Source organism: Aquarana catesbeiana, linkage group LG03 (assembly GCF_042186555.1).
Source record: "Aquarana catesbeiana isolate 2022-GZ linkage group LG03, ASM4218655v1, whole genome shotgun sequence".
NCBI lineage: Eukaryota > Metazoa > Chordata > Amphibia > Anura > Ranidae > Aquarana > Aquarana catesbeiana.
The window spans coordinates 558,074,873-558,102,500 of record NC_133326.1 but is presented as its reverse complement, the minus strand read 5'-3'; the positions used below and the strand labels follow the sequence as shown (position 1 = coordinate 558,102,500).

Below are 27,628 nucleotides of genomic sequence, written 5' to 3'. Positions count from 1 at the left end.
TACCTTCAGTACAGACTCCTCCCGCCAGCAGCAGCAGGAACACAGAGGTGACCAGCCGCCGTCCCCCCATCTTCCTCATCCTTCTGCTCTCCTGGCTGTGCTCACACTCTCATCTCCTCGAGAGCACCAGCACACACCCGCCCCAATCACACCGCACTTCCGGCCCAGCCCCTAGGGCCCTATGGTCACTCCGCCCCAAAACACAGTGCACTTCCGCTCTATGGAACGCAACTTCCCTTCCAACACATTGCGTGGAACGCATAGGGTACTGAAAAGTTACTAAAGGCATTGAGGGGGGAAAAAAAAAAAACTATCTACAAAGATCCTGGGTTACGCCCACAGCTAACCTATAGGTTAGCGGGTAGAACAAACGAGAAGGCGCGGTTTCGGAGTCGCGCCCACAAGCAAACTTGGAAGGGACAGCGGGGTTTCAGGAGGAGGTGCTTATATCAGCAGCCAATTAGAAGATAGGTAGTTGTGGTAGGCGTGGTGTTGTCAACGGGAAAGATGGCGGACCGGCTGACTCAGTTGCAAGATGCTCTAAATTCGGTGAGTGGTTGGCGGTGTGTCCCGGGCTGGGGGATGGGGTGATAGCTCGGTGTAGTCTGAGCCTCCTCCACTCTGCACAGATCTGTGCGGTGTATGGAAAGGGCGGAGATAATCTGGTCTCCTCCCCCCCATGGCTCCCGAGCTGGGTCCCCCAACCCCCCCCCCCATGGCTCCCGAGCTGGGTCCCCCAACCCCCCCCCCCATGGCTCCCGAGCTGGGTCCCCCAACCCCCCCCCCCCCATGGCTCCCGAGCTGGGTCCCCCAACCCCCCCCCATGGCTCCCGAGCTGGGTCCCCCAACCCCCCCCCCCCATGGCTCCCGAGCTGGTTCCCCCAACCCCCCCCCCCCCATGGCTCCCGAGCTGGTTCCCCCAACCCCCCCCCCCATGGCTCCCGAGCTGGGTCCCCCAACCCCCCCCCCCCCCCCATGGCTCCCGAGCTGGGTCCCCCAACCCCCCCCCCCCATGGCTCCCGAGCTGGGTCCCCCAACCCCCCCCCCCCCATGGCTCCCGAGCTGGTTCCCCCAACCCCCCCCCCCCATGGCTCCCGAGCTGGTTCCCCCAACCCCCCCCCCCATGGCTCCCGAGCTGGTTCCCCCAACCCCCCCCCCCCCATGGCTCCCGAGCTGGGTCCCCCAACCCCCCCCCCCCCCAATGGCTCCCGAGCTGGGTCCCCCAACCCCCCCCCATGGCTCCCGAGCTGGGTCCCCCAACCCCCCCCCCCCCCCATGGCTCCCGGGCTGGGTCCCCCAACCCCCCCCCCCCATGGCTCCCGAGCTGGTTCCCCCAACCCCCCCCCCCCCCCCATGGCTCCCGAGCTGGTTCCCCCAACCCCCCCCCCCATGGCTCCCGAGCTGGGTCCCCCAACCCCCCCCCCCATGGCTCCCGAGCTGGTTCCCCCAACCCCCCCCCCCATGGCTCCCGAGCTGGTTCCCCCAACCCCCCCCCCCATGGCTCCCGAGCTGGTTCCCCCAACCCCCCCCCCCCCCATGGCTCCCGAGCTGGGTCCCCCAACCCCCCCCCCCCCCAATGGCTCCCGAGCTGGGTCCCCCAACCCCCCCCCATGGCTCCCGAGCTGGGTCCCCCAACCCCCCCCCCCCCCCCATGGCTCCCGGGCTGGGTCCCCCAACCCCCCCCCCCCCATGGCTCCCGAGCTGGTTCCCCCAACCCCCCCCCCCCCCATGGCTCCCGAGCTGGTTCCCCCAACCCCCCCCCCCATGGCTCCCGAGCTGGGTCCCCCAACCCCCCCCCCCCCCCCCCCATGGCTCCCGAGCTGGGTCCCCCAACCCCCCCCATCCATGGCTCCCGAGCTGGGTCCCCCAACCCCCCCCCCCATCCATGGCTCCCGAGCTGGGTCCCCCAACCCCCCCCCATCCATGGCTCCCGAGCTGGGTCCCCCAACCCCCCCCCCCATCCATGGCTCCCGAGCTGGGTCCCCCAACCCCCCCCCCATCCATGGCTCCCGAGCTGGGTCCCCCAACCCCCCCCCCATCCATGGCTCCCGAGCTGGGTCCCCCAACCCCCCCCCCATCCATGGCTCCCGAGCTGGGTCCCCCAACCCCCCCCCCCCCATCCATGGCTCCCGAGCTGGGTCCCCCAACCCCCCCCCCCATCCATGGCTCCCGAGCTGGGTCCCCCAACCCCCCCCCCCATCCATGGCTCCCGAGCTGGGTCCCCCAACCCCCCCCCCCATCCATGGCTCCCGAGCTGGGTCCCCCAACCCCCCCCCCCCATCCATGGCTCCCGAGCTGGGTCCCCCAACCCCCCCCCCCCATCCATGGCTCCCGAGCTGGGTCCCCCAACCCCCCCCCCCATCCATGGCTCCCGAGCTGGGTCCCCCAACCCCCCCCCCCCATCCATGGCTCCCGAGCTGGGTCCCCCAACCCCCCCCCCCCATCCATGGCTCCCGAGCTGGGTCCCCCAACCCCCCCCCCCTCCATGGCTCCCGAGCTGGGTCCCCCAACCCCCCCCCCCCCCATCCATGGCTCCCGAGCTGGGTCCCCCAACCCCCCCCCCCATCCATGGCTCCCGAGCTGGGTCCCCCAACCCCCCCCCCATCCATGGCTCCCGAGCTGGGTCCCCCAACCCCCCCCCCATCCATGGCTCCCGAGCTGGGTCCCCCAACCCCCCCCCCCATCCATGGCTCCCGAGCTGGGTCCCCCAACCCCCCCCCCCCCATCCATGGCTCCCGAGCTGGGTCCCCCAACCCCCCCCCCCATCCATGGCTCCCGAGCTGGGTCCCCCAACCCCCCTCCCATCCATGGCTCCCGAGCTGGGTCCCCCAACCCCCCCCCATCCATGGCTCCCGAGCTGGGTCCCCCAACCCCCCCCCCATCCATGGCTCCCGAGCTGGGTCCCCCAACCCCCCCCCATCCATGGCTCCCGAGCTGGGTCCCCCCCCCCCATGGCTCCCAAGCTGGTCCCCCTCCCCCCCATAAAGAGGTAGGTGGGTGATGACAACTAGCCTTTCCTCCGTGCTTCCTGTTAACTTGTTGGGCTGCAAGTTCTGGGTCACATGAGAGGACTACCCTCGGGATGGGTTCTTTGAATCCGGGGACACTAGTACCAGCACAGGGGTAACACCTCACCTGGAAGTTATGTGAAGAATCAAACCTTAGGGCAGTCCCCAACTCAGGATGAGCCACTTGTGTGTAATGTTGTATGTGGAGTCCCTCCAGAAGATGTCCCTTGTCCTACACACTTAAACATGTGTACAGTGAGGGGGAAAAAGTATTTGATCCCCTGCTGATTTTGTATGGTTACCCACTGACAAAGAAATGATCAGTCTATTTTACCAGTGAGAGACAGAATAAAAACAAAAATATCCAGAAAAACGCATTTCAAAAAAGTTATAAATTGATTTGCCTTTTAATGAGTGAAGTAAGTATTTGACCCCTTCGCAAAACATAACTTAGTACTTGGTGGCAAAATCCTTGTTGGCAATCACAGAGGTCAGACATTTCTTGTAGTTGGCCACCAGGTTTGCACACATCTCAGGAAGGATTGTGTCCCACTCCTCTTTACATTCATTACATTTTTGAGGCTGACGTATGGTAACTTGAACCTCCAGCTCCCTCCACATATTTTCTGTGGAATTAAAGCAGAGTTGCACCCAAAAATGAAACATCCACTTTACTTGCTCTCACTTAACTCTTGCCTTGTGTACCTAGTGACCAGGCCATAGTTCACCGTAACGCTGTTGCACTCCCGGTGACCGACAGACATAGCCAGCTGGGCAGCGAGCCGAAAAACGCCTCATTACTGGAGGACCCATTACCTAACCGAGTACCACGCCAACAACTGTTTGCTGTTTCCTTCTTCTGCTGCTGTTCTCCTCTTAAGGCCCGTACACACTATACAGAAATCAGATGGGATAATTCGTACGACGAGCTGTCTGCCGATTTTCGGATCGTTAGTACGGTGATTTTGTAAAAATCGTAAGAGCAAAACTACGCATGAAACGAAAGAATACATACAAAACTATTCAACACATTACCTCACTTCAGACTAGCTATGATTAAGCACTACATATAGCGTGAAACGCGTTAGCTCTTTTGTTCTGCTGTGGCATGTATTTTTGTTTGTAGTTTTTGAATAAAAGGCATATTCAGAGTGCGGCTGTCCAGAACTACTTCTGATCTATTTACGTCACTTCTGACGTTGTATTCTGTCGTATACATATTTTCATATTGTGAGTAACTTCACTTTCGAAATGAGACTAGCATGCCACAAAAATCGTCGTTTGGTCGTCCGAAAATCTAAGCGTGTGTACGAGGCTTAAGACTCACAGGCTAACCTTGCATTGCAGTGATCTCCTCAGACCCCAATGTGCTATTTCAGACTCTGATTCCTTGAGCAGTTGAAACAATTTTACTGAATGTTTGGCAGAACATGTAGAATAGGGTTGTCCCGATACCACTTTTTTAGGACCGAGTACAAGTACCGATACTTTTTTTTTTTTTTTTCAAGTACTCGCCGATACTTTTTTTTTTAATGTCACGTGACAGTTTTTTTTTTTTTTTTTTTTTTTTTTTTTTTTTTTTACAGTGTTTTCTTTTTTTTGGGGGGGTGGGGGGGGGGGGGTGAACTGTGTATGTGTGTGTGTGGTTTTTTTTTTTTTGTTTTTTTTTTTACAATTTTTATTTTTTACAAATAATATTTTTTTTATTCTTTTATGTTTTTTTTTTTTTGTGTGTTTAATCAGCCCTGTTGGGGGGCTTTGGTGAGATATCAGGGGTCGTAACAGACCTCTGATATCTCCCCCTTGAGACAGAGAAAGAGACAGAGGATAGATATTCCTCAGTCCCTTTCTCTGCAGCCTCAGCTGCACAGAGAATGAATGGAGAGAAGACAGCGGCTCCTCTCCATTCATAAACTGACACATCATAATCACAAGAGATTACAATGTTTAAGTTATGAGAATGGAGAGAGTCAGCTGACTCTCTCCATTCACACAGCGGAGAGAGACAGCAAAACGGAGGGGGACAGAGAAGGAGAGGGGAATGGAGGGGACAGCGGAGAGACACAGGGAATGGAGGGGACAGCGGAGAGACACAGGGAAGGAGAGGGGAACGGAGGGGACAGCGGAGAGACACAGGGAAGGAGAGGGGAACGGAGGGGACAGCGGAGAGACACAGGGAAGGAGAGGGGAACGGAGGGGACAGCGGAGAGACACAGGGAAGGAGAGGGGAACGGAGGGGACAGCGGAGAGACACAGGGAAGGAGAGGGGAACGGAGGGGACAGCGGAGAGACACAGGGAAGGAGAGGGGAACGGAGGGGACAGCGGAGAGACACAGGGAAGGAGAGGGGAACGGAGGGGACAGCGGAGAGACACAGGGAAGGAGAGGGGAGCGGAGGGGGACAGAGGAAAGGAGGGGGCATGGAGGAGGATGCAGTGACAGTCAGCAGTGAGCGATCACCGCTGTATGTCACTAAAGCTGCTGAAAGCCGCTGGGGGAGAATCTTGTAACTCCCCCACGCGCCGATCACAGCTGTCTTCCAGGTATCGGGGGAGGCATCGGGAGCATTTGCCCGAGTACAAGTACTTGGGCAAATGCTCGGTATCGGTACCGATACTAGTATCGGTATCGGGACAACCCTAATGTATAACATATTTGATTTTCCTTAACTGTGGCTGCCTCAGGTTACCAGCACAGGTGAAGTCTATTAGAGAAATGTCTAAGCTTGGCGGTGCTCTAACAGAAGTCTAAGGCTGGGTTCACACTAGTGCGACAAACGCTCCGACATTGGGAGCTCATGTCACATGCCTTGTGAAAATCAATGTTTCCCTATGGGAGCCGTCCTAACTGGTCCGACACAAGTCGTTCTGACTTTAGAAATGCTCCCTGTACTACTTTGGTCCGACTTTGATCCTACTTCAGCCCATTGGCTATCACTAAAGTCGGATCGCCGCCTCGCATGATGCGACTTGTGCTCAGGTGATCTTGAGGGGGAACTCCGCGCCAAATTTTAAATAAAAAAAAAAAAAACAGCATGTGTTCCCCCTCCAAGAACATACCAGGCCCTTCGGTAAGGGGAACCCCCTACGCTGAAAAAACGGTGTGGTGGTCCCCCCCCCCCAATCCATACCAGACTCTTATCCGAGCACGCAGCACGGCCAGTCAGGAATGGGGGTGGGGGACGAACGAGCGCCCCCCCCCCCAAACTGTACCAGGCCGCATGCCCTCAACATGGGGGGGTGGGCGCCCCAACCCCAAAGCACCTTGTCCCCATGTTGATGAGGACAAGGGCCTCTTCCCGACAACCCTGGCTGTTGGTTGTCGGGGTCGGCGGGCAGCTTATCGGAATCCGGGAGCCCCCTTTAATAAGGGGGCCTCCAGATCCCGGCCCCCCAGCCTATGTGATTATGGGGTACATTGTACCCCTACCCATTCACCTAGGAAAAAAAAGTGTCAATAAAAAAAACACACGACAGGTTTTTAAAGTAATTTTATTAGGCAGCTTCGGGGGTCTTCTTCCGACTTCGGGGGTCTCTTCCTTCTTCTCCGGTTCTTCTCCCGCTCTCCGGTATCTTCTGCCGGGCTCCTCCGCTATCTTCTGCTTTTTTTTTTTGCTAGCGGTGGCCCGGTCTTCTGCGCTGTCTTCTTCCCACTTCTCTTCAGATGTTGACACAACGCTCTCTCCCACTGTAATGCCGTGTGCGCGGTCCGCAATGACTTGTATAAAGATGGGGCGTGGTCACTGGGTGATGTCACCCCGCTCCTTATTACGTCAGTTGCATCATCCCCCGGGACTGTGATGTAATAAGGGGCGGGGTCATAGGGTGACATCACCCAGTGACCATGCCCCATCCCTATATAAGTAATTGCGGACCGCGCATACGGCATAACAGTGGGAGAGAGTGTCGTGTCAACATCTGAAGAAGAGACGAGGGAAGAAGACAGTGCAGAAGACCGGGCCGCCGCTAGCAAAAGAGATGGCAAAAGAGCAGATGTGATTGGACACGGCTGATCACGATGTAAACAGGAAGAGCTGTTTATTGTCTTTTCCTCACTCGCGTCTGTCAGACGCTAGTAGATGAGAGCCGATCAGCTTCTCCTCTGACGGGGGTCTGTGCTGATTATCAGCACAGCCCCCACCCACACTGGACCACCAGGGATGCCACCCTAGACCACCAAGGATGCCAATCGGGGCCCACAATGGTCGTCACTGATTGGCAGGCATTATCATTTGGCACTGGCATCCATCAGTACCATCTGTTAGGGCTGCACTGATGAGGTGGCACTGATGTACACTATCAGTGAAGGAGCAAACTTACTTATTTAAAAGTTTTTTTTTTTGTTTTTTTTTTTAACAGAAACAAAAACGTTTTTTTTCAAAATTTTCGGTCTTCCTTTTTTTTTTTTTTTTGTTTTTTTTTTTTTTGTTTTTTTTTTGTTTAGCAGAAAATAAAAATCCCAGAGGTGATCAAATACCACCAAAAGAAAGCTCTATTTGTGGGAACAAAATGATAGAACAAAAGTAGTTTAGGTACAGTGTTGTATGACTGCGTAATTGTCATTTAGGCTCGATTCACACCTATGCATGTTGCTTTTGGGCGTTTTTGGAGGTTTTTTTTTCATGCTTGCCACGTTTTTGAGCAGCGTTTTTGCGGCGTTTTTGCCGCGATTTGCGTTTTTTTTTTTTTTTTTTTTTTTTTTTTTACAGTCTAAAAAAAAAAATTTAAAAAAAAAAAAAAAAAAAAAAAACGGCAAAAACGCTGCAAAAACGGTGCACTTGCGTTTTTGATGCTTGTCCATTGAATTCTATTACATGCAAAACGCTGCATTTTGCATGAAAAAAAGTCCCTGACCCTTTCCAAAAATGCAGAGAAACAAAAAGGCATTGATGTGAACATGTTCCATAGGAACCCATGTTAAAAAATTCCCGTGCATTTCTGCAAAATGCATCAAAAAACGCGCTAGTGTGAATGGAGCCTTAAAGTGTGACAGCGCTGAAAGTTGGTCTGGGCAGGAAGGTGTATAAGTGCCCTGTATTGAAGTGGTTAAGGTCACGTGACAACGTGGCCTTAAAAGACCCGCTTTGCGACGCTTTGGAAGCGCTGCCCATTCATTTCAATGGGCAGGGGCGTTTTGGGAGCACTAAAACGCCTGAAAATGGCCTCCAGTGTGAAAGGGGTCTAAATCATTCCTTCCCTACCACCGCTGCCCTCAGTGCTACCGATTTGGTTTTATACGACTCCAGTTCCAAAAAAGTTGGGACGCTGTGGATAATTGACATTAAACCGAATGCAATGTTTCACAAGTCTCAAACCCATATTTCCCTCTTTCGTCTTTTCAGGACAGCACACTTGATAGACCTCGGCTCCTCCCCTCTTAGGAAACACCGCCTCCACCAGACTTTTAAGTCTCCCCTTCCCTTTAGCCCGTCAGTTTTGGTGTTTCCTCCAGAAGGGAGACATCGCTAGGAACCTGGACCATATCAGCTGGTGAGGCTGAGGCCGGTACGATCGATGGAAAGGAGAGACAGAGGTCTTTCATTCACAGCAGTTCGGATGGGGAGTCTGGTTACCTGCTGTGGCATTGCGCTCCCTGTCCTCCCTTGGGGAATGCGAAGGCCTGGGAGTTCTTTTTTTCCGCTGCCTGGGGAAGGCGATACGAAGGTGTCCAGATTCCCCTCATCTTGAGAGTCAGCATGGAGCAACGCTGAGTCGAATGACGGGCGACGTCATTTCCAACGGGAAGGGCACTTCCGTTCGGACCGCGGCTTCTGGTTTCAGCCGCGGGACAGATAAACGAACGGCGCAGGGGCTGGTGCGGGCTCCATTAAAGCTGAAGTGTCAGACAGAGGCGCATTCTAAGGCAGACCACCCCCCTAGCCAGAGGGATGTCAGAGACGGATGGTTCCCGTTCTGTGCCGGGTGACGCCAGCACCAGCCACACTAAGGTAAGAGGAACCCTGGGGTGGTGTTCCCTTACCTTATTCCCACTTTGCTCCACGGGATAAACCCCCCTCTTAGTGGTCAGAGGGGAGGAGAGGCACGTCTGGGACCCTGGTGGTGGTTGGTCCTGGGGGGGTGCACTCCTTGTGTTGGTCACTTGGTTATTTGTTTTTAAAGACTGTTGCTGATGCCGACGCTTGTTTTGTCATTTCAGGACAAACCTGCGGAAAAGACCAAGCCCTTACAAGTGTCCAAAAGAAAGAGCCCTTCATGTAGAAGTACTTTGGGAGAGTCCTGGGGGAAGGTTTTGTGCAAAAAATGCATTGAAGACTTGGTTAAGGAACTCTCTATGGAACAGAGCTCTGACCTGGCAGCTTCTGTGAAAGAGCTTTCCAGCACTTTTCAATCTTTCAAAACATTGTTTGAAAATTTTCAGCCTATACAGCCCCCAGCAGGTCCTCTGCCAGCACAGCAAGATGTCGCACCTGGTCCTTCAGGTCCCTCAGTCAGTGAGGAGTTACCGGGGGTTTCCAGAGAGGCTTTAGAGGATGAATCGCATGGTGCATCCTCGCATTCCTCAAGTGAATCAGATGGAGAGACGGTGGAGGGCGAGTCCTCCAGAACCTCCCGATATAAACTCTCCTTGGTGTAGGAGCTCTTGGGAGCAATCCACACCACCATAGGTATCCAGGAGGAGAGAAAAACTCTGTCTCTACATGACCGAATGTACGTGGGTCTTGGAGAGCAGAAGAAAAGGGTCTTTCCGGTGCATGAGGTCCTAGTAGATACCATTAAAAGGGAATGGCGGGACCCAGAAAGGAAACCTTTCTTTTCCAGAGCATTAAAGCGCAGATTCCCTTTTTCAGAGGATGAAGTTGCTGTATGGAACAAGTCACCTAAACTGGATGCAGCCTTCTCTCAGGTATCCAGAAAAACAGACTTGGCGTTTGAAGATATGGGGGTGCTAACAGATCCCATTGACAAACGGATGGATTCTCTACTTAGAAAATCCTGGGATTCCTCTTTAGGCAACCTTTAAGCCGGCCATGGCCGTCACAGTGGTGGCACGTAACATGGAGCACTGGCTAACACATATAAAAGCTCATATTAAAGCCGGAACCGCTAAGGAGACTATTCTCTCCTCCTTCCCTCCTTCGCCTCAGCGGAGTCGGTCCGCATGTCTGCTAGATCTTCTGCCTTGGCCAACTCAGCCAGGAGAGCCCTTTTGGTTAAAGACCTGGCAGGGGGACAACACTTCAAAAATAAAACTTTGTGGGGTCCCTTTCACTGGGGACTTGCTGTTCGGTCCAGATCTGGAGGCGGTTCTTGATCGAACGGCTGATAAAAAGAAGGCCTTCCCCTTGAAGAAAAAGTTGGGGAACAGCCTAGAAAGAAGACTCGTTCGCAAAGGAAGTTTAATTTTCCTAGAGCAGAGTCTCAGAAAAAAGTCTGGACCAACAGGGGCAGAGGGCGCGGGGGAGCGATTTTTCGCCCTCCTAAACATCCCCGAAAGCCCCAATGATGGGCTAACCCCAGTGGGAGGAAGACTGGGGGCCTTCCTCCCACAGTGGTAGTCAGTTACCTCCAATCGGTTTATTCTGGGGATCGTAAGGAGGGGTTACAGATTATAATTCTCAAGTCCCCCCCCACACACAGGCTGCTGGTTACGGACTTGCCAAAGTGTGCGGAGAAGACAGCGGCATTAATAGCCTCACTGGAGGATCTAGAGTGGCAGGATGTGATATCACGTGTCCCATCCGGAGAAATAGGCAGGGGTTGCTACTCCCACATCTTCGTGGTTCGGAAGCCTTCAGGGAAATTCAGGCTCATCCTGAACTTTAAGCTCCTGAACCTATCAATCTCCTACAAGAAGTTTCGGATGGATTCAATTTTTTCTGTAAAAACACTACTCCCTCCGAATTGCTACATGGCGTCCATAGATCTAAGGGACGCCTATCTGCACATTCCGATTTGCAGCGGGCAGGCAGAAGTTTCTCAGACTGGCGGTAAGGTCCGGGGAGGAAGTAGTGCATCTTCAGTTCCAGGCCCTTCCCTTTGGGCTCTCCTCTTCGCCCCAGATATTCACCAAAGTTTTGGCGGAAGTTCTGGCGTTTATGCGCCTTCGGGGAATATCGGTAGTCGCATACCTGGACGACCTGCTCCTTTTTGCTCCCTCTCCAGAGCAGCTGGTCCAGGATCTGCAAATAGCAAGAGGTATACTGGAACATCTGGGATGGCTCCTGAACTTGGAGAAATCCAGCCTGGTTCCATCCCAGAGGATTACATTCCTAGGTTACATCCTGGACTCAATCCAACGAAGAGTTTTTCTTCCTGAAGAGAAAATTGCCAAAATAGACAGAGCCTTGGCAGTTCTGCAGGGCAATCACCAAATCGCCATAAGAAGGGCCATGTCAGCCTTGGGATTGCTGACAGCTGCCCTCCCAGCAGTAGTGTGGGCAGGAGTGCACTTCCGCCCTTTACAGTGGTTCATTCTGAAAGTTTGGGACCACACTCAGAAGTCCTTGGACTCTGCAGTCTTCATTCCTGTACGAGTGAAGAGATCCCTGTGGTGGTGGAGAAAGGCAGCAAACCTATCGAAGGGTCTGGAGTGGGTTCTGCCTCTGTCCAAAATTGTGACAACGGATGCAAGTGGCACCGGTTGGGCCGCACACCTGGGGACGAGTCTGGCACAGGGTTCCTGGGGGGTTGAGGACGCAGTACAGTCCTCGAACTGGAGAGAACTGGGGGCCATTTTTCTGGCTCTCAGAGCCTTCCAACAAGATCTCCGGGGACATCATGTACAGATCCGTTCAGACAATTCCTCAGCGGTTGCTTATGTAAACCGACAGGGGGGCACCAGGAGCAGTTCCCTTTGGGGTCTGACGGAGATAATTTTCAGTTGGGCCGAGGTCACGGTACTCTCACTATCGGCGGTTCACCTGAAAGGGGAGTTAAACCAGAGAGCAGACTTCCTCAGCCGGAGGAAGTTGAAGGAAGGCGATTGGGTCCTCAATCAAGTCATCTACAAGATGAGTATCGAAAAATGGGGGATCCCATGTGTGGACCTTTTTCCGCTTCAGGGGAAAACACGAAGGCCCCCCTCTTTTTATCCCTGAACCGCTGGAACGGGGCGATAGGGGTGGATGCTCTGTCTCAGAGCTAGCATTTTGCCAAATGCTATGCCCCCCCCCCCCCCCCCCCCCCCCCCTCCGGTTCTGTTGCCTGCGTTCTTGAGAAAATTCCAGTTAGAGGACACGACCCTGATCCTGATAGCTCCACACTGGCCCAGGAGGCCATGGTTCTCGGTCCTAAGGAAACTGGCGGTGGAACCACCCTGGATTCTACCAGTCAGGGAGGATCTGCTCTATCAAGGCCCAGTCTACTGCCCTCAGGTGGAGAGGTGGAATCTGGCTACTGAAGAGGACTTGCTGAGAAGTAAGGGGTTTTCCGAAGGACTGATAACAACTCTTCTGAATTCTAGAAAAGAGGAGACGCGCAAAATCTATTTGAAGGTCTGGAAGAAATTCAGTTCTTGGTGCGCAGAGAGCTCCTTTAATGTTCGCAGTCCAGTAGCAGTGCTAGAGTTCCTACAGAGTGGGGCAGATAAGGGATTGGCACTTAGTACCCTTAAGAGTCAGGTGTCGACTTTAAGTGTATTCCTTGAACAACAGCTAGCAGTGAATCCCTGGATATCCAGGTTCTTTAGAGCTTTAAGAAGGCAGAGACCAGTCAGCTCTCGCCCTTTTCCGGTATGGGACTTATCCTTAGTACTACAGGCCCTTACAGAGGGTCCTTTTGAACCTATTGAGTCTTGTACGGTGAAGTTTTTAACCCTCAAGACAGTTTTCTTAGTAGCCATCACTACTGCAAGGAGGGTTAGTGAGCTACAAGCCCTCTCTAGGAGGGCACCTTTCTTTCAAGTTTTTCCGGATAGGATTATTTTTAAAACCGATTCGGCCTTTTTTCCAAAGGTGGTTTTGGAATTTCATAGAAGCCAGGAAATTTGTTTACCCACCTTTTTGTTCAAATCCTGTGAGGGAACAGGAGCAAGTCTTCCACAAGTTAGATGTCAGAAGATGTGCATTAAGGTACTTGGAGGTTACGGAGCAGTTTAAGAAATCCGACTTTTTTTTTTTTTTTTTTTTTTTTTTTTTTTCAGGGGCAAGGATGGGTTCCAAAGCCTCTAGACACACTATAGCCAGATGGCTAAGATTGGCTATTGGTCAGGCCTATATAGCAAAGTGGGTGGAAGTCCCGGAAGGTATTAGGGCTCATTCCACTAGGGCTATGGCAACGTCACAAGCAGAGTGGGCTGGTGCTACACCCAATCAGATCTGCAGAGCAGCAACGTGGTCAAGTTTTAAGACTTTCGTTAAGCACTACAGACTGGACCTATTGTCTGCCCAGGACCAGGCTTTTGGGCGAAAGGTTCTGCAGGCAGTAGTCCCACCCTAGGGTAAGTGCTCGCTTATCCTCTCAAGTGTGCTGTCCTGAAAGACAAAAGAGGGAAAATCGAAGTTACTTACTGGTAACGTGTTTTTTCCAGGAGTCTTTCAGGACAGCACCGGTACCCACCCAGATATTGTCTTGCCACTAGGACGTGAGAGCATCAGGAATATAAATGTTGTTATGATGTATTCTTATGTCTCCCTAGACTGGCCGGTGGTTCTCGTGCAAAAACTGACGGGCTAAAGGGAAGGGGCGACTTAAAAGTCTGGTGGAGTCGGTGTTTCCTAAGAGGGGAGGAGCCGAGCTCTCAAGTGTGCTGTCCTGAGACTCCTGGAAAAAAACGTTACCGGTAAGTAACTTCGATTTTTATTCATAATAGAGCATTTTAGGAAAAAAAAAAGTAATTTTGAAATTGATGGCAGCAACAGGTCTCAAAGTTGGACCGAGCCATGTTTTACCACCTTCTTTTCCAGAACTCTGTAAATGTCTGGAGACTGAAGAGACCAGTTGCTTGAGTTTTGGAAGAAAAAAAGCAGCGTTTCTGGATCATGATCAGATATGGCTTCTTCTTTGTAGAGAGCTTTACCTTGCAGTTGTGGACAGCATGGTGAATAATGGTCGGACAGTTTTTTTTTTTTTTGGAGCCCATGCAGGGATGCCTTTTACAGAATCTTGCCTGTTAATGCAATGCCGTCTGAGGGCCTAAAGATCAAAGGCATCCAATATTGTTTCGGCTTTATCCCTTGCATACAAAGATTTCTCTAGCTTCTCTTACTCTATTGATATTATGTACTGTAGATGATGATATATTTGATGGGGAAAACTCTCCAAATTATTTTGTTCACCCATGCAGTGGGGCTGTGTCTGCACTGCATGGGTTAAAGTAGTTGTTACCCTAAAAAAAAAAAAAAAGCCCCTGTTCCTTTATGTAGTCACTTGACCCATTCCATGTTGTACAATACCTGGTTGATCCTGCCTTCCCCTGTTTAAACTGACCATGTTTATCATGGCTGCTGATCCATGATGGCGTGGTCAGATTACATGGCTCTGTCATCCTGCTCGGTGTCTTTGTGTCTCTCCCTCTCTCTGTACCAGTCAGTTCCATAGCCGGTGTGTGAGCTATTCTCTGCCCCTCCCCTCTCCTGTCTGTGTAAATCTCTTCCCTGCAGCTGCTCCAGTGCTTGTAGAGTAAAGAAACATGTAGTTGTTGTTTGCTCCTCTCTGCTTTAGGTCCCTGTTCAGTACAGTATGTGTGTTTTTGTTTTTTTTTAATTTTTTTTAAATTATAATGCTAAATACCTTCTTTGCAGAGCCCTACTGTGCAGACACGTTGCCTCCTTCTGCCATCTTGCATTCATCAGAGTGGAATCTCAGCCCCTCCCACTGTGCTCAGTTATTCAGAAAGGAAAGCAGAAGGTCACATGACAACATACCAGGGATCTGCTTTTTGTTGACCTGTGCCAAGTTTTTTGGATGTTGCTGCCATCATTTTTAAAATGATTATTTTGGTGCATTTTTTTTTTTTTTTTTTTTCCCAGTTTAACCACTTCAGCCCGGAAGGATTTACCCCCTTAATGACCATGCCATTTTTTGCGATACGGCACTGGGCTACTTTAACAGACAATTGCGCAGTCATGCGAGGCTGTACCCAAATAACATTTATGTCGTGCCCCCCCCCCCCACAAATAGAGCTTTCTTTTGGTGGTATTTGATCACCTCTAAGGTTTTTATTTGTAGCGCTATAAACCAAAAAAAAAAAAAAAAAAAAACAATTTTGAATAAAAAAAAAAACTTTTTGCTATAACACACATCAAATTAAAAATATAAAAAAACTAATTTATTCATCAATTTAGGCCAATATGTTTTCTGCAACATCTCTTTGATTAAAAAAAATCACAATAAGCGTATATTGATTGGTTTGCGCAAAAGTTGTAGCGTCTTCAAATTAGGGGGTCTATTTATACCTTTTTTTTTGACTGTGTCATTGCAGCGGACAGATGGAACACTTGACATTTTTTGGGACCAGTGACCAGAGCTAAAAATTTCCACTGATCACTGTATAAATGACACTGGCAGGGAAGGGGAGGAGGATTCCCCATTCCAGCTTGAATGTGTGCATGGGGGGAATCCATTCAGTGTGGGGGTTTTTCCTTCCTTCTTTGTGGCCATGTTAAAGTGGTTGTAAAGTCTTTGTTGTTTTTATGGGGGGGGGGGGGGGTTGGGGGGGAGCGAGAGAACATGTTATACTTAGCTACTCTGTTGCAGTGGATTTGCATAGAGCAGCCCGGATCCTCCTCTTGGGTCCCTCTTCAGTGCTCCTGGCCCCTCCCTCCTGTCGCGTGCCCCCACAGCAAGCAGATTGCTATGGGGGCACCCGAGCCCAGTCACAGCTCCCTGTGTCCATTCAAACACAGAGCTCCGGCCCTGCCCCCTTTCTCCCTTGATTGGCTAGCTGACTTTGACGGTAGCCAGTGGCGTCTCTGCTGCATCTCAGCCAATCAGGAGGGAGAATCTCACGATGGCTGAGACAGTCGTGGACAGAGAGGGACCTCAGGTAATTATTAGGGGGGCGGCTGCACACAGAAGGCTTTTTATCTTCATGCATACAATGCAAGAAGATAAAAAACCTTCTGCCTTTACAACCACTTTAAGTTTACAATCTATAGGGAGGGTGTCACACTTCTTAATCCCCTTGCAATTTCTCCAGAAGGCTGCTTGTTTTCTTAGCCTCATTCAGCTTCTGCTTAGCCCTTCATATGACGGGAAATATAAATCTCAAACTTCTCCTTTTTTTTTTTTTTTTCCCTATATAAAGCTTGCGGATCAGTTCTGCAATGCCATTGGAGTCCTGCAACAGTGTGCCCCTCCAGCATCGTTTAGCAACATCCAGACATCAATAAACAAGGATCAGCCACCCAACCCAACAGAAGGTAATCTGTGTGTATTTTAGCTGGACTAGACATCCAAGAGTTGAATACATGTTTGTATGCATAGATGAGCACAGTGCAATATTAGCGTAAATATTTTAAACTCTAAACCCAAGAACAAATCTTTACAATGTTGCAGTTAGCAGTCCCTTATATGTGGTGGCTGAACTGGGGCTCATTCACATTGGAACTCCCAGATCCTTTTGCCCGTGATTTAGATTTCCTTTGTTTTAGACGTGTTTAGCCGTATTTGGAGTAGGGATGCACCAATATCGGGATTTGTGCGATGTATTTGCCCAAATTCTCCAGGTACTGAAGCTTTGCAGTGCGATTATTGCATCAATACAAAATAAATGGGAGCAAACTGCACTGCAAAGAATCGCATGCAATTTGAGCAGGAATGTGGTGTTATTCCCGTCTGAATCATATGCTATTTCCCCCCCCCCCCCCCCCCAAGTGTGTGGGGGTGTGTATGTATAAATGGATAGATAGAGGTATTAAAGTGCTATCTGAGCAGTTTAATTTTTTTTTTTTTTTTTTTTATTTAGAACTCGGTACACATCTGGACACATACAAAATAATCCTATACAGGTGTCCCGTTCCGCCGACGGTAGAAAATTGGGGGGGCGCTGAAGATGTAAAGGCGGTCCACCCCCCAGTTGACCTCACATCTGCCCTATACCCACGGTGGTCCCATAACTTCTCCTGCCCTCTAAACGCCTCCAGCAGCCCCGATTTTGCTACCATCGGAAAACTGGGACAACTAATGTAGATTATTTTGCATGTGGCCAAATATGTTTTGAGTTTAACATTTTTTAAACTGCCCACTAGATGGTGCTTTAATCCCTTTCTACACACTTGCACTTCGGACAGAAATCGTACTGCATTTGTGTTCAACTTGAATTCATTTTATTTGTAGAGCTGTTTCTTTTTTTTTTTTTTTTTTTTTTTTTTTTTTTTGTACTAAAATGTAGCTGTGTGCAGGCAGCTTTTATAAATGCCAAGAAGCACACGCTCTTCATTAGGGCTGTGAACCTGTCCTTGCATACTTGGTAAATGCGACTGTGCTGGTGAGTCCATACTGTGTATCCATTCACTTATATAGGCTGCCTGCATACAGCCTAAAAAACAAATGGCTCTTCATGTTGTTGTATGGAGCAATGTGGGTTTGACACTGCCAGAGTGTTTTAAGGCCCTAGTAGTATTTTCTCCTGTATTTTCTGAAATTGCCTTTCAGGACAACTTTGGAGAGAGCTCTGCTCCGCCCATTTTCCAGGAAACGCATGCAGCCTTTAAATTCCTCCTCTTCCACCATGGCTTCTGTCACTGTGTTTCTACCACCTTGGTGGAAGCGCATGCTGGAACCAGGGACCTGCGCTCTCTCCAAGGTGAAGGGAGAAGGCTTACCTCTAAGGTGTGTCTGCCTGGTGTGCAGCGACCATCCCAGCAGCCCCCCCAGTACGGGCGGGGGGTGTTCCGGAGTCCCCAGTTTCTCCAGCTCAGCAGAAGCAATGGCCTGCAGGAGGTGCCGGAGTCCGCTGGCATGGTCCAGGTGGGCTGCTGGTCGGCGGCATGTCCCTCATGTCACGTCTGGCGACGCGGCTTCCTGTGGGGATGGGGCGACAAGTGGTTCCAGTCGCAAAGGCCAAGGGGGCGGGTCTGTTGACTGGTGTTTCTGGCTCCGGCTCTCAATGACGCAGGGACCGGGTAATTCAAAACCTGATGGTTTTTCTCAGTTCCCCGCTGCGCTCTCTGCTGGAATGACGAGAGACCAACAGGTACGGCGGAAGCAGGCACCAGTCAGGACCAGGTAAGAGGGGTACCCTCTTTTTTTTTTTTTTTTTTTTTTTTTTGTTCTCCATGTAGGCTTATGCATGAGTATTTGTTTTCCTCCCTCCAGGAAGCACTTCGGCTGCAGGGTCAGAGGTAACTTTGCATGGACCCTGCAGCCTGGACACTGCCTGGGGCAATTTTTTTTCCCTTTTTTCTGGTGGAGGTCTTGTTGCACTAAGGGTAGGAAAGTATGCAGGGACCCCTAGGTAAATTTTTTTTTTTTTTTTTTTCTTTGCAGAGCAAACTTAGCAAAAACCAAGCATTCAGATCCACCAGTTAAGAGGAAATGCCCAACTTGCAAGAATCTCCTCAGATTCATGGCAAAAAGCAATGTGCAGGACCTGTATTACGGAGTTGGTTGAAGAGGAAATGTCCCAACAATACAAGGATCTGTTCTCTTCAGTACAAGAGCTTACGAACTCTGTGAGCTCAGTCAAATCTATGCTGGCCAAGTACCCAACAGGCCAGGTTGAGCCCCAGCATCCACCATCCAACTCTAAAACAGCAGAGGTTGTTGACTCAGGGGATGAAGGGACAGGTACTCTTTCCTCCCTCAGGGATTCGGAAGATGATAGCCGAGCATCTAGGTACATCTAAGCTATCACTAGAGGAAGTAGATGATCTTTTGAGAGCAATCTACATTACTCGAGATCCAGGAGGAAAAGGTGCTACTATAGGTTCATGATAAAACGTACCAAGGACTAGATGTTTCCAGTCCATAAAATCCTCTCGGATGCAGTTAAGAATGGAAGTACCCTGAGAGACCCTTTCTTTTCAAAAACCCTCAAGAGAAGATAAGGAGACAGGTTTGGAATAAAGCCCGAGTAGATGCCTCGCTCTCACAAGTTTGTAAGTTTCCCGTCACAGACCTAGCGTTCGAAGACATGGGGTTGCTGAAGGATGCAATGGATAAAAGAGCGGACTCCCTCCTGAAAAAGCATTGGATTCTACATCTGCCAGTCTCAAACCCGATATGGCTTCCACGGGAGTGGCAAAGAACCCTAGAGCGCTGGGTAGAGAAGCTGAAGAGGCATGTAGAGGCAGGTACATCACGGAAAGAATTTCTGGAGTCCTTTCCACTGATACTGAAGGCAGTAAAATACATGGCTGACGCATCGGCTGAATCAGTAAAGATGTCAGCGAGATCTTCAGCACTGGTGAACTCAGCCAGACGTGCTATCTGGCTGAAAACTTGGACTGGTGACACAGCTTCCAAGATAAAATTGTGGCCTACCCTTTTCAGGTGACATTCTTTTTGTGCCAGACCTTGAAACGGTCTTGGACAGGACAGCTGGAACAACCAATCAAGAAGAATTTTCATGCTGTTCAACAGCCCCACAAAAATAGGGACCAGAAGAGCTGCTGGGTCTCCCAAAGGGGTAGGGGAGGAGGAGGAGTTCTCTTCAGATCTCCCCTAGACCAGCCCCCTAAGAATAAATGACAATCTCACCCCAGTGCAGGGAAGATTGTCTGCCTTTCACCCACAATGGGGGGAAAAAAAGCAACTACAAGCCTGTTGATAAAAAGTGTCATCTCCCAGGGGTACAATCTGGAGTTCTTAGAAGTCCCCCCGAGCAGATTTTATGTTGCAAGTCTTCTGAAGGACAAGGAAAAAACTTCCGCAATGATGAACCTGCTGCAGGATCTGATCCAACAGGAAGTTATTATCCAAACCCCAAAACATCAGGTCAGGGCTTCTATTCTCACATCTTAGTGAAGAAACCCTCGGAAGTATCGGTTGATACTGAACTTAAAAATTTTGAAAAAATCGATCCGCTACAAACCCTTTGGGATTGATACGCTCTATTCAATAACGAAGTTGCTGACCCCAGATTGCTTCATGGCATCCCTAGATCTAAGGGATACTTATTTGCACATCCCGATAGCTCAGGCTTCCCAACGGTTTCTCCATCTGGCTCTCAACCTTGGGAGTTCAGTTTGACATCTCCAATTCAGAGCCCTGCCGCTCAGACTTTCATCCTCCCCCAGGATCTTTACAAAAGTAATGGTGGAAGCCCTGGAGTCTCTGAAGCTAATAAGTATTTCGGTCATCCCGTATCTTGACGACCTGTTTTACGCAGATTCCAAAGAACAGGTCTTGACAAATCTTCAGGTGTCTCAGGAACCTAGGTTGGCTCCTGAATTTAGAAAAATCAAACTTAGAACCAGTACAGGAGATGAAGTTCCTGGCCTATACAATAAATTTGGTGCTTCAAAAAGTTTTTCTGCCTCAAGAGAAGATCCAATTGGCGTTGAGACAGATTCAAACCAATCTCTCAGTCCGATCAGCCATGGCAGTTTTGGAACTTCTCACGGCATCGATGCCAGGCTACATTCTCGGCCCCTACAGATGAACACCCTACAAAGCTGGTCGCACCAGGTGCCTTTAGGAAAAACACATCAGGCTCACCTCAAATGTAAAACCGTGGCGGATTAATTCAACCAACCTAGCGAGGTCTCTCCTGGGTTTTTCCCCCTAGACAAACGTCTAACAGACGTGAGTGCTTGGGGTAGGGCAGCCCACTTGGATGGCCAAACCTCTTGGGGGGCCTGGTCCAAAGCAGAAGCCTGGAAGTCCTCAAATTGGCGGGAACTGAAGGCCAATTTTCTCGGACCCCTAGCTTTTCAGCAGGCAGTCAAGTTCTCTCGGACAATACAATGGCAGTAGATTATGTATTGAAGCAAGGAGGAACCAGGAGCAAAGGACTCTGGAGTTGGCCAGTCAGCTACTTACTTGGGCAGAACAAAATGTGGCCTCACTGTCAGCGCTTATCTGAAGGGATCCTAGAATCTGTTAGCATACCTGCTAAACAGAAGCAGAGTGGTGTAGTCTGAATCAAGATGTCGTCCTTTTTGCTCACCAAAACATGGGGGCAACCTCCAAATAGATCTGTTTGCGAGCCAGCAGAACTCGAAAGTACGGGCGTTTTTTCACTCCAAGGTCGGGCTGTAGGCATAGATGCTTTCGCCCATCTGTGGCATTCCCCCCCCCCCCCCCCCCCCCCCGAACCATTCGGGAAGCAGATCAATTACAACTAACTGCTTGGTTTCTGAAGACCTCCTAAAAGCTAAGAGGCTATCGGATAAATTGGTAATGACCCTACTCTCCAGTAGGAAGGAGGTAACTTGAGCCATATACCTGAAAGTTTAGTTTAAGTTCATTTCCTGATGCTCGTCAAAAGTGTAGTGTCAGTTTTACAATTTCTCCATGACAGAATGGAGAAGTGGCTGGCAGCCAGCACCCTGTGCAAACCCAGGCGGTGGCTCTATCGGGTGTGTGGGGTGTTTTTTTGTTGTCTGTGGTTTTTTTTTTTTTTTTTTTTTTTTTTTTTTGGATCTCGGTTTCATTATCTTTTTAGGGCACTTGCATGGAATAGGCCGGTAGCCCTTAAAGTTTTTTCCCAGTTGGGACTTGTCTATTACAGGGTCTCCCAGTTGGGACTTGTCTATTACAGGGTCTTACGGGAGCTCCGTTTGAACCCTCACAGGAAGCATCCTTAAAAAATGTAGTTCTTAAAACAATTTTCCTGGTAGGCATCACATCAGCCAGAAGTGTCAATGACCTTCAGGCCCTGGCGGTCACAGAACCCTTTCTAAAGGTTATTGCGGACCGGGTAATCCTTCAAACGGATCCAGCATTTCTATCATCTAAGGTTTGTTCAACTTTTCACTGTTCACAGGAAATAGTTCCTACCCACTTTCTCCTCAGCTCCTACCAGTCCAGGAGAAGAAGCTTTCCACACACTGGATGTAAGGAGATGCCTGCTACATTTTCTAACAGTCACTAAAGAGTTTATAACAGGGGTCTCAAACTGGCGGCCCTCCAGCTGTTGTGAAACTACAAGTACGATCATGCCTCTGCCTGTAGGAGTCATGCTTGTAACGGTCAGCCTTGCAATGCCTCATGGGACTTGTAGTTTCACAATAGCTGGAGGGCTGCCAGTTTGAGACCCCTGGTTTAGAAGATCAAATACTCTTTTTTTGATTTTCTCAGGACCACGTAAAGGGGAGAAAGCTTCCAAAAGCACTCTGGGTAGGTGGCTTAAATGGGCGATCACCGAAGCCTACAAAGCTAAAGGAGAAATACCCACTTCAGGTATTGCTGCTCATTCTACGAGATCAACAGCAGTATCCTGGGCTGACAGGTGTTACGCTAAAACAAATATGCAAGGCTGTTACATGGTCCAACTTTTCGACATTTCTCCGACATTTCTCTGACACTATAGGTTGGACCTGCTGTCCTCCGCAGATCAAGCCTTCGGCAGGAAGGTACTGCAGGCAGTGGTCCCACCCTAGGGTAAGTTTCTCGGTTATCCTCTCTAAAGTTGTCCTGAAAGGCGATTTGAGAAAGACATATGCCCTGTACACACGATAGGATTTTCAGACAACAAAACCGTGGAATTTTTCTTCTGAAGGATGTTGGCTCAAACTTGTCTTGCATACACAGTCACACAAATGTCAGAAATTCCGAACGTCAAGAACGCAGTGACGTACAACACGTACACCGAACAGAGAAAATTGAAGTTCAATAGCCAGTGCGGCTCTTCTGTTTGATTCCGAGCATGCGTGAGCTTTTGTGCGTCAGAATTGTGTACACACGCTCAGAATTTCCGACAAGTTTTGTTGTCGGGAAAATTTGAGAACCCGCTCACAAACATTTGTTGGCGGAAATTCCGCCAACAAATGTTCTATGGAGCACGCCTACAGTCAGACTTTTCGACAACAAGCTCACATCCAACATTTGTTGGCGGAAAATCCTATTGTGTGTCCAGGGCATAAGACTTACCGGTGACTGTGTATTTCTGAGAGCCTTTCAGGACAACCCTTACTTCCCTCCCTTTTTATCTTAGAAGTGGTTTAAGTATCTGTCGTGGTTTTCTGTGCTTTGTTTTCCAGTGTGTCAGAGACCACACCATAACTGAAGCCATGGTGAAAGAGGAGGGACTTAAAGGCTGCATGTGTTTCCTGGAAAATGGGCAGAGCTGCACTCTCTCCAAGGTTGTCCTGAAAGGCTCTTAGACTTACTGGTGATGGTATTTCTAACTAAATCTCTCCCCCCCCCCCCCCCCCCTTTATTTTGACATAGTGGTTGTCCCAGTAAGGAATTTGCTGTCCTAGAGTGACAGTGCTTACTCATCTATGAAGGAACAGCGTTGTCTCCCTATGACAGGGCTACAGAACACCTTCCCCATTTAATTCGCCTTGTAACACACTGCTTGTCCTGTGGTGTTCAGAGGAGAGGCTCTGCATTCAAATCTGTGCACTGGCTCCTGCCCGCATCTCAAAACTTTGCCATACAATTTTTTTTTTTTTGTCTGTGCCAGCTCTGCTTGTGTATTCACTTCTATGTGCTGTCTGCACACCCCTGTCAGCAGCTCTGCACAGCGGATGGACATAATCACCCATCTGAATTAGCTGTAAGGCTTTACACACCTTTTTGTTTTGATGCTCCTGGAATGTATTCAGTTGATTTAAACTGAATTTAGTTTGGCTTTAAGTATATTTAAAATAGACCCTTTTTTTTTTTTTTTTTTAATATATATTTGGATGTCTCTTCATCACTCTCTCCACAGAGTACGCCCAGCTATTTGCAGCTCTCATTGCCCGGACAGCCAAAGACATTGATGTTCTTATTGATTCTCTGCCCAGTGAGGAATCCACAGCGGCATTACAGGTTAGACGGGCAACTGATATGATTGCATGAGATTGGTAGAATACAGCTTGTATACATTTTATATTCTATGGGAAAATGTTGTCATTTATCTATTGTCTTTTGCTCTCCGCTTATGCTAATATTTGTTTTTCAAGTCTGCTGTATACGGTGGTCTGTTTTCTACAAGATAATCAAATGTGTAGTGTTTTTAAGGGTTTTTCTCATGACACCAGAACTTAACATTCACTTGTCAAATTCCAGAAGCCTGGTGGGCAGTAGAGGTCCTGGGTGCAAGAGGTAGAGAGGGGGGTGGGGCTGAACTTCGCTTGAAAAGTACTCAAGGTCCTGTAAATAACCTGGGTGTGGGATCTAAGGAGCTCCACAGGATAATTGTCCTTAGTGTAGGGCAGTCTTTCTCCACCATGGTTCGATTGGCTGATTCCTTTATCCACACAAACCCATAAAGCATACCTTGATTCCGGACAGAAGTCCATAAAGTTAGACCAGACAAATGCGATGGGAATGGTTGCAGGAAAGAAATTTGCATAATTTCCCCATAAACACAGATGGTGCTGACAGTGATTATCACTAGTGGTTATAGCAGCCACTAGTGATTTTTGCAAAAGAATCCAGCAGGCTGGTTGTACTTAAGTTGATCGATCAACTTCGTACATTCAGCCTGCCCATTAATGGTTTGAATCTGGGCAGGTTCCTGCTGAACCAGCCCAGATTTGAACCGTGTATGGCCGGCCCTAGATATCCAGTTATATTAACTTTTTTAAAACTGAATTACAACCTTCTGATTAGTCATATTGTTGTACAGGCATCTCTTCTGTACTGAAATTGCTTGCTCTGATTTCACTGCACACTGCGAGCTGCTCACAATGTGCATTGAAAGCTGTAGGAAGTTAGTTAGAGCTAATCTCATTTCCTGGCTTGAGGAAACCCAGCATAATCTATCCTGATTATCCCTGGCCCGTTCCTTTTTATTAGTTTGTTTTCAGTACTTAGTCATGGAGGCTTAGCATCACCATGTAGGTGTTATCTAGAGCAGTCTTCATTTAAGCCTGCCTCGGAATGATCACTCCTCCAGATCGAAATTTGTCTATTATGGCACTTTGATATTTGCACAACTACTCCTAAGAGTCAGTCCACTGCTTGCATTAGAGTTAAGCCTCTGGAGAGGAGAACCTGGGCAAGGTACTATGTACAGCACCCCCTTGGGCCCCTCCCATGAGCCATGATCTGCCTGCTTTGCATAGAGAAGCACAGACTACAAAGGATGATTGGATCCAAAATAAAGTATGCATTGAAAACAGACTTTCTTTTAAAAATGTGCTTCGTATGTTAAGATGGAGAGGGAGAAGGCAATATATTTGCAGCGTAAACTTCAGCTTTAACGCATCACATAAGGTGGTTTATATAACAGATAAAGTTTGACTATAAGGTTTTAAACTGAATAATAAGACTGATATCTGAGCATGTCAAACAGATGTTAGTCATTGTCACATTTTAATTTCCTGTCTCTTTAAAGGCTGCCAGTTTGTACCAGCTAGAAGAGGAGAACCATGCCGCTGCAGCTCGCCTGGAAGAGGTGGTTTACCGAGGGGACATGTTGCTGGAAAAGATCCAGTCTGCCCTGGCTGACATCGCCCAGTCCCAGCTGAAGACCCGGAGCAGCATCCTCACTCAGCCACTTCCAGAGAGCTAACACTAGAGGGCAGTGTTCCTCCTCTTAGAACTGATTGTGCGCCTTGTAGTCTTGCTGTCTATGCAAGCTTGTGTGTCGCCAATGGATTTATGTACAGGAATGCCATATGTTCAATACTCATGTGTTCGAAAAAGCATTTTTTTTTTTTTTTTAAATAACACCATCTGCTTTGGAGATCCTATTATCAACCAATTTATGCATGGTGAAAAGTTCTTAAGTTGAAAAAAAAAATACATCTTCTGTTGTCCCTTCAATCTCCAAAAACGTAACCGCTCCATTCCTTTGTCTGCCATCACTGTCATTGCATCCTTCACCCTCCTCCTCCTCCTTCCCTTACACTAGACTGTTTTCTGCAAATAAAATGCTTGCCAAACTTCCATAACTGGCATAAAGCTAATTAATAACACAAGTGAGAGGTCCTCTTCACCCTCCACTTCCAGCCAGCAGATGGAGGACTCAATCTGTTCTATCCAACACATAATACATTTTAGATCTGATGCAGATGACCTGGTTGCTTATGGGTTTTACAGCCATTGCAATGAAGGATCCCTGAGGTTGAAATGTATGTTTGTTTTTATTTCTAATAAGTAAATGGTACAAAAATGTATTTATGACCTTTTTATTTTTTTTATATATATAGTAAATTAAAGGACAACTTCACCTTTATCCCCAAAGTATAGCCCCCTGGTAAAATGCTTGACTTCCCCCACCCTTCTCTTGGGGTTTTTTTTTGTTGTTGTTAATGCATGGCTCCATCCAACATTGCACAACCTTTGCAAAGTGAGCATCTAGGTTAGGTCCTTCTTACTGTGCGTGTGCAACCCCATTTGTTTACTATAGGTGAGCTGTACTCCTTGCAGCCTCCAGAAATTTGAAGCAAAGTACATTTTAACCCTCTCTCTCTCCCCTCCCCCCCCCCCCCCCCCCCCTTTCCTTAAGCTACCTTTTCCCCTCCACAGATGCATACCTCAATCTGATGGTCATGATTCTGTTAGTTTACATCTAACATTGCAAGTCTGTGCTGCCTTGGCTTTACTTGTGCATTGCAGCTACATGTACTTTTAATTGTTTGTGTCCAGAGGCTGCAGATGATTGGAGATGGTTGCATAGAAGTCTATTGGGCTGTAATGGACAAACCAAGTTACTGTGGCCATTTTGATTTCTCCCAAAGGGCCATACATTGAAGACACTGGGAGTGCAGCATAAAGTATTTTACTAGGTGAGCTGCACTTAGGATTAAGGGGGGTACAAGTGAAGTTGTCCAATAATGTAAGCCTCTACTAAGGAAATAATGAGGGTTGCAATTGCTGAGCTCTGAGATTACTTGCCTGCTTAAAGGATAACTTTACCCTCTAACACAGGGATCCTCAAACTACGGCTTTCCAGCTGTTGCGGAACTACGTGTCCCATGAGGCATTGTAAAACTCTGACATTCACAGACATGACTAGGCATGATGGGAATTGTAGTTTTTGAACAACTGGAGGGCCATAGTTTGAAGACCCCTGCTCTAACATGTTACACCCGTATTTGGGTAACAGGCTACTGTGTCATTCATCCACAGAGTTCTATGAAATGGGAGAACTAAAACTAATATCAGTCATTATGGCTGATGGCTTTTAGTTCTCAATGAACTACCAGGTCACTGATGTGCATTCTGGTAGTTCATTGATCCTTCCTGTTCTGTAACTGTCAGCTCGTATGAGGTATGGGCAAACCGCTACAATGACACTCGTGCAGTCGGAGCCTGAGATTCCACCTGTGATCTGGTGATTGCAGATGCAATGATCTACAGGCTCCAAAAAAAGGTTATCAAAGGGTATCTCAATGTAGTATTATTATTATTAATATTATACATTGAGATCATCCATTACTGTTTTACAACCTACCACAATAGGATTCATGAGAATACTCAGATATACATATTTATATTGCAGTGGTTTATCCCGAATGCTGAGATACATCAGTGGACACAACTGTCACCACTGAGTCATGTCTGTCCCTCACATGTTCCCCCCCCCCGGTGGGTTGTTGTAGGCCCCATCCCTTCAGCTCCTGGGCCGAATGCATCCCGTGGCTGCCTCCTAGGGGATCACTTCTTGGAACCT

General features: G+C 49.0%; 2 protein-coding genes across 2 annotated transcripts in view; one reads left to right on the top strand and one right to left on the bottom strand.

The window, feature by feature from the left end:
• TM7SF3 (transmembrane 7 superfamily member 3) overlaps positions 1–293 on the bottom strand; it is a 59,129-nt gene extending 58,836 nt beyond the window's left edge. Inside the window, exon 1 of the mRNA XM_073621746.1 lies at positions 4–293. Within this exon, the coding sequence (XP_073477847.1) occupies positions 4–79 (76 nt within the window). The 5' untranslated portion in view covers positions 80–293. The remainder of the gene's footprint in view (positions 1–3) is intronic.
• On the top strand, positions 206–26,129 carry MED21 (mediator complex subunit 21). The gene is made up of 4 exons (XM_073621747.1): positions 206–549; positions 16,214–16,328; positions 23,732–23,832; positions 25,346–26,129. Exons 1-4 carry the CDS (start codon positions 508–510, stop codon positions 25,520–25,522), a joined length of 435 nt encoding a protein of 144 aa, XP_073477848.1. The 5' UTR covers positions 206–507; the 3' UTR covers positions 25,523–26,129.
• Positions 26,130–27,628: the final 1,499 nt, after the last annotated feature.

Excerpts from the sequence above, each read along its gene's own strand:
- MED21 (XM_073621747.1), top strand. The coding sequence starts at position 508 with ATGGCGGACCGGCTGACTCAGTTGCAAGATGCTCTAAATTCG. Across the intron at positions 550-16,213 it reads TGCAAGATGCTCTAAATTCG|CTTGCGGATCAGTTCTGCAA; the intron begins GTGAGTGGTTGG and ends CCCTATATAAAG. Across the intron at positions 16,329-23,731 it reads GCCACCCAACCCAACAGAAG|AGTACGCCCAGCTATTTGCA; the intron begins GTAATCTGTGTG and ends CTCTCTCCACAG.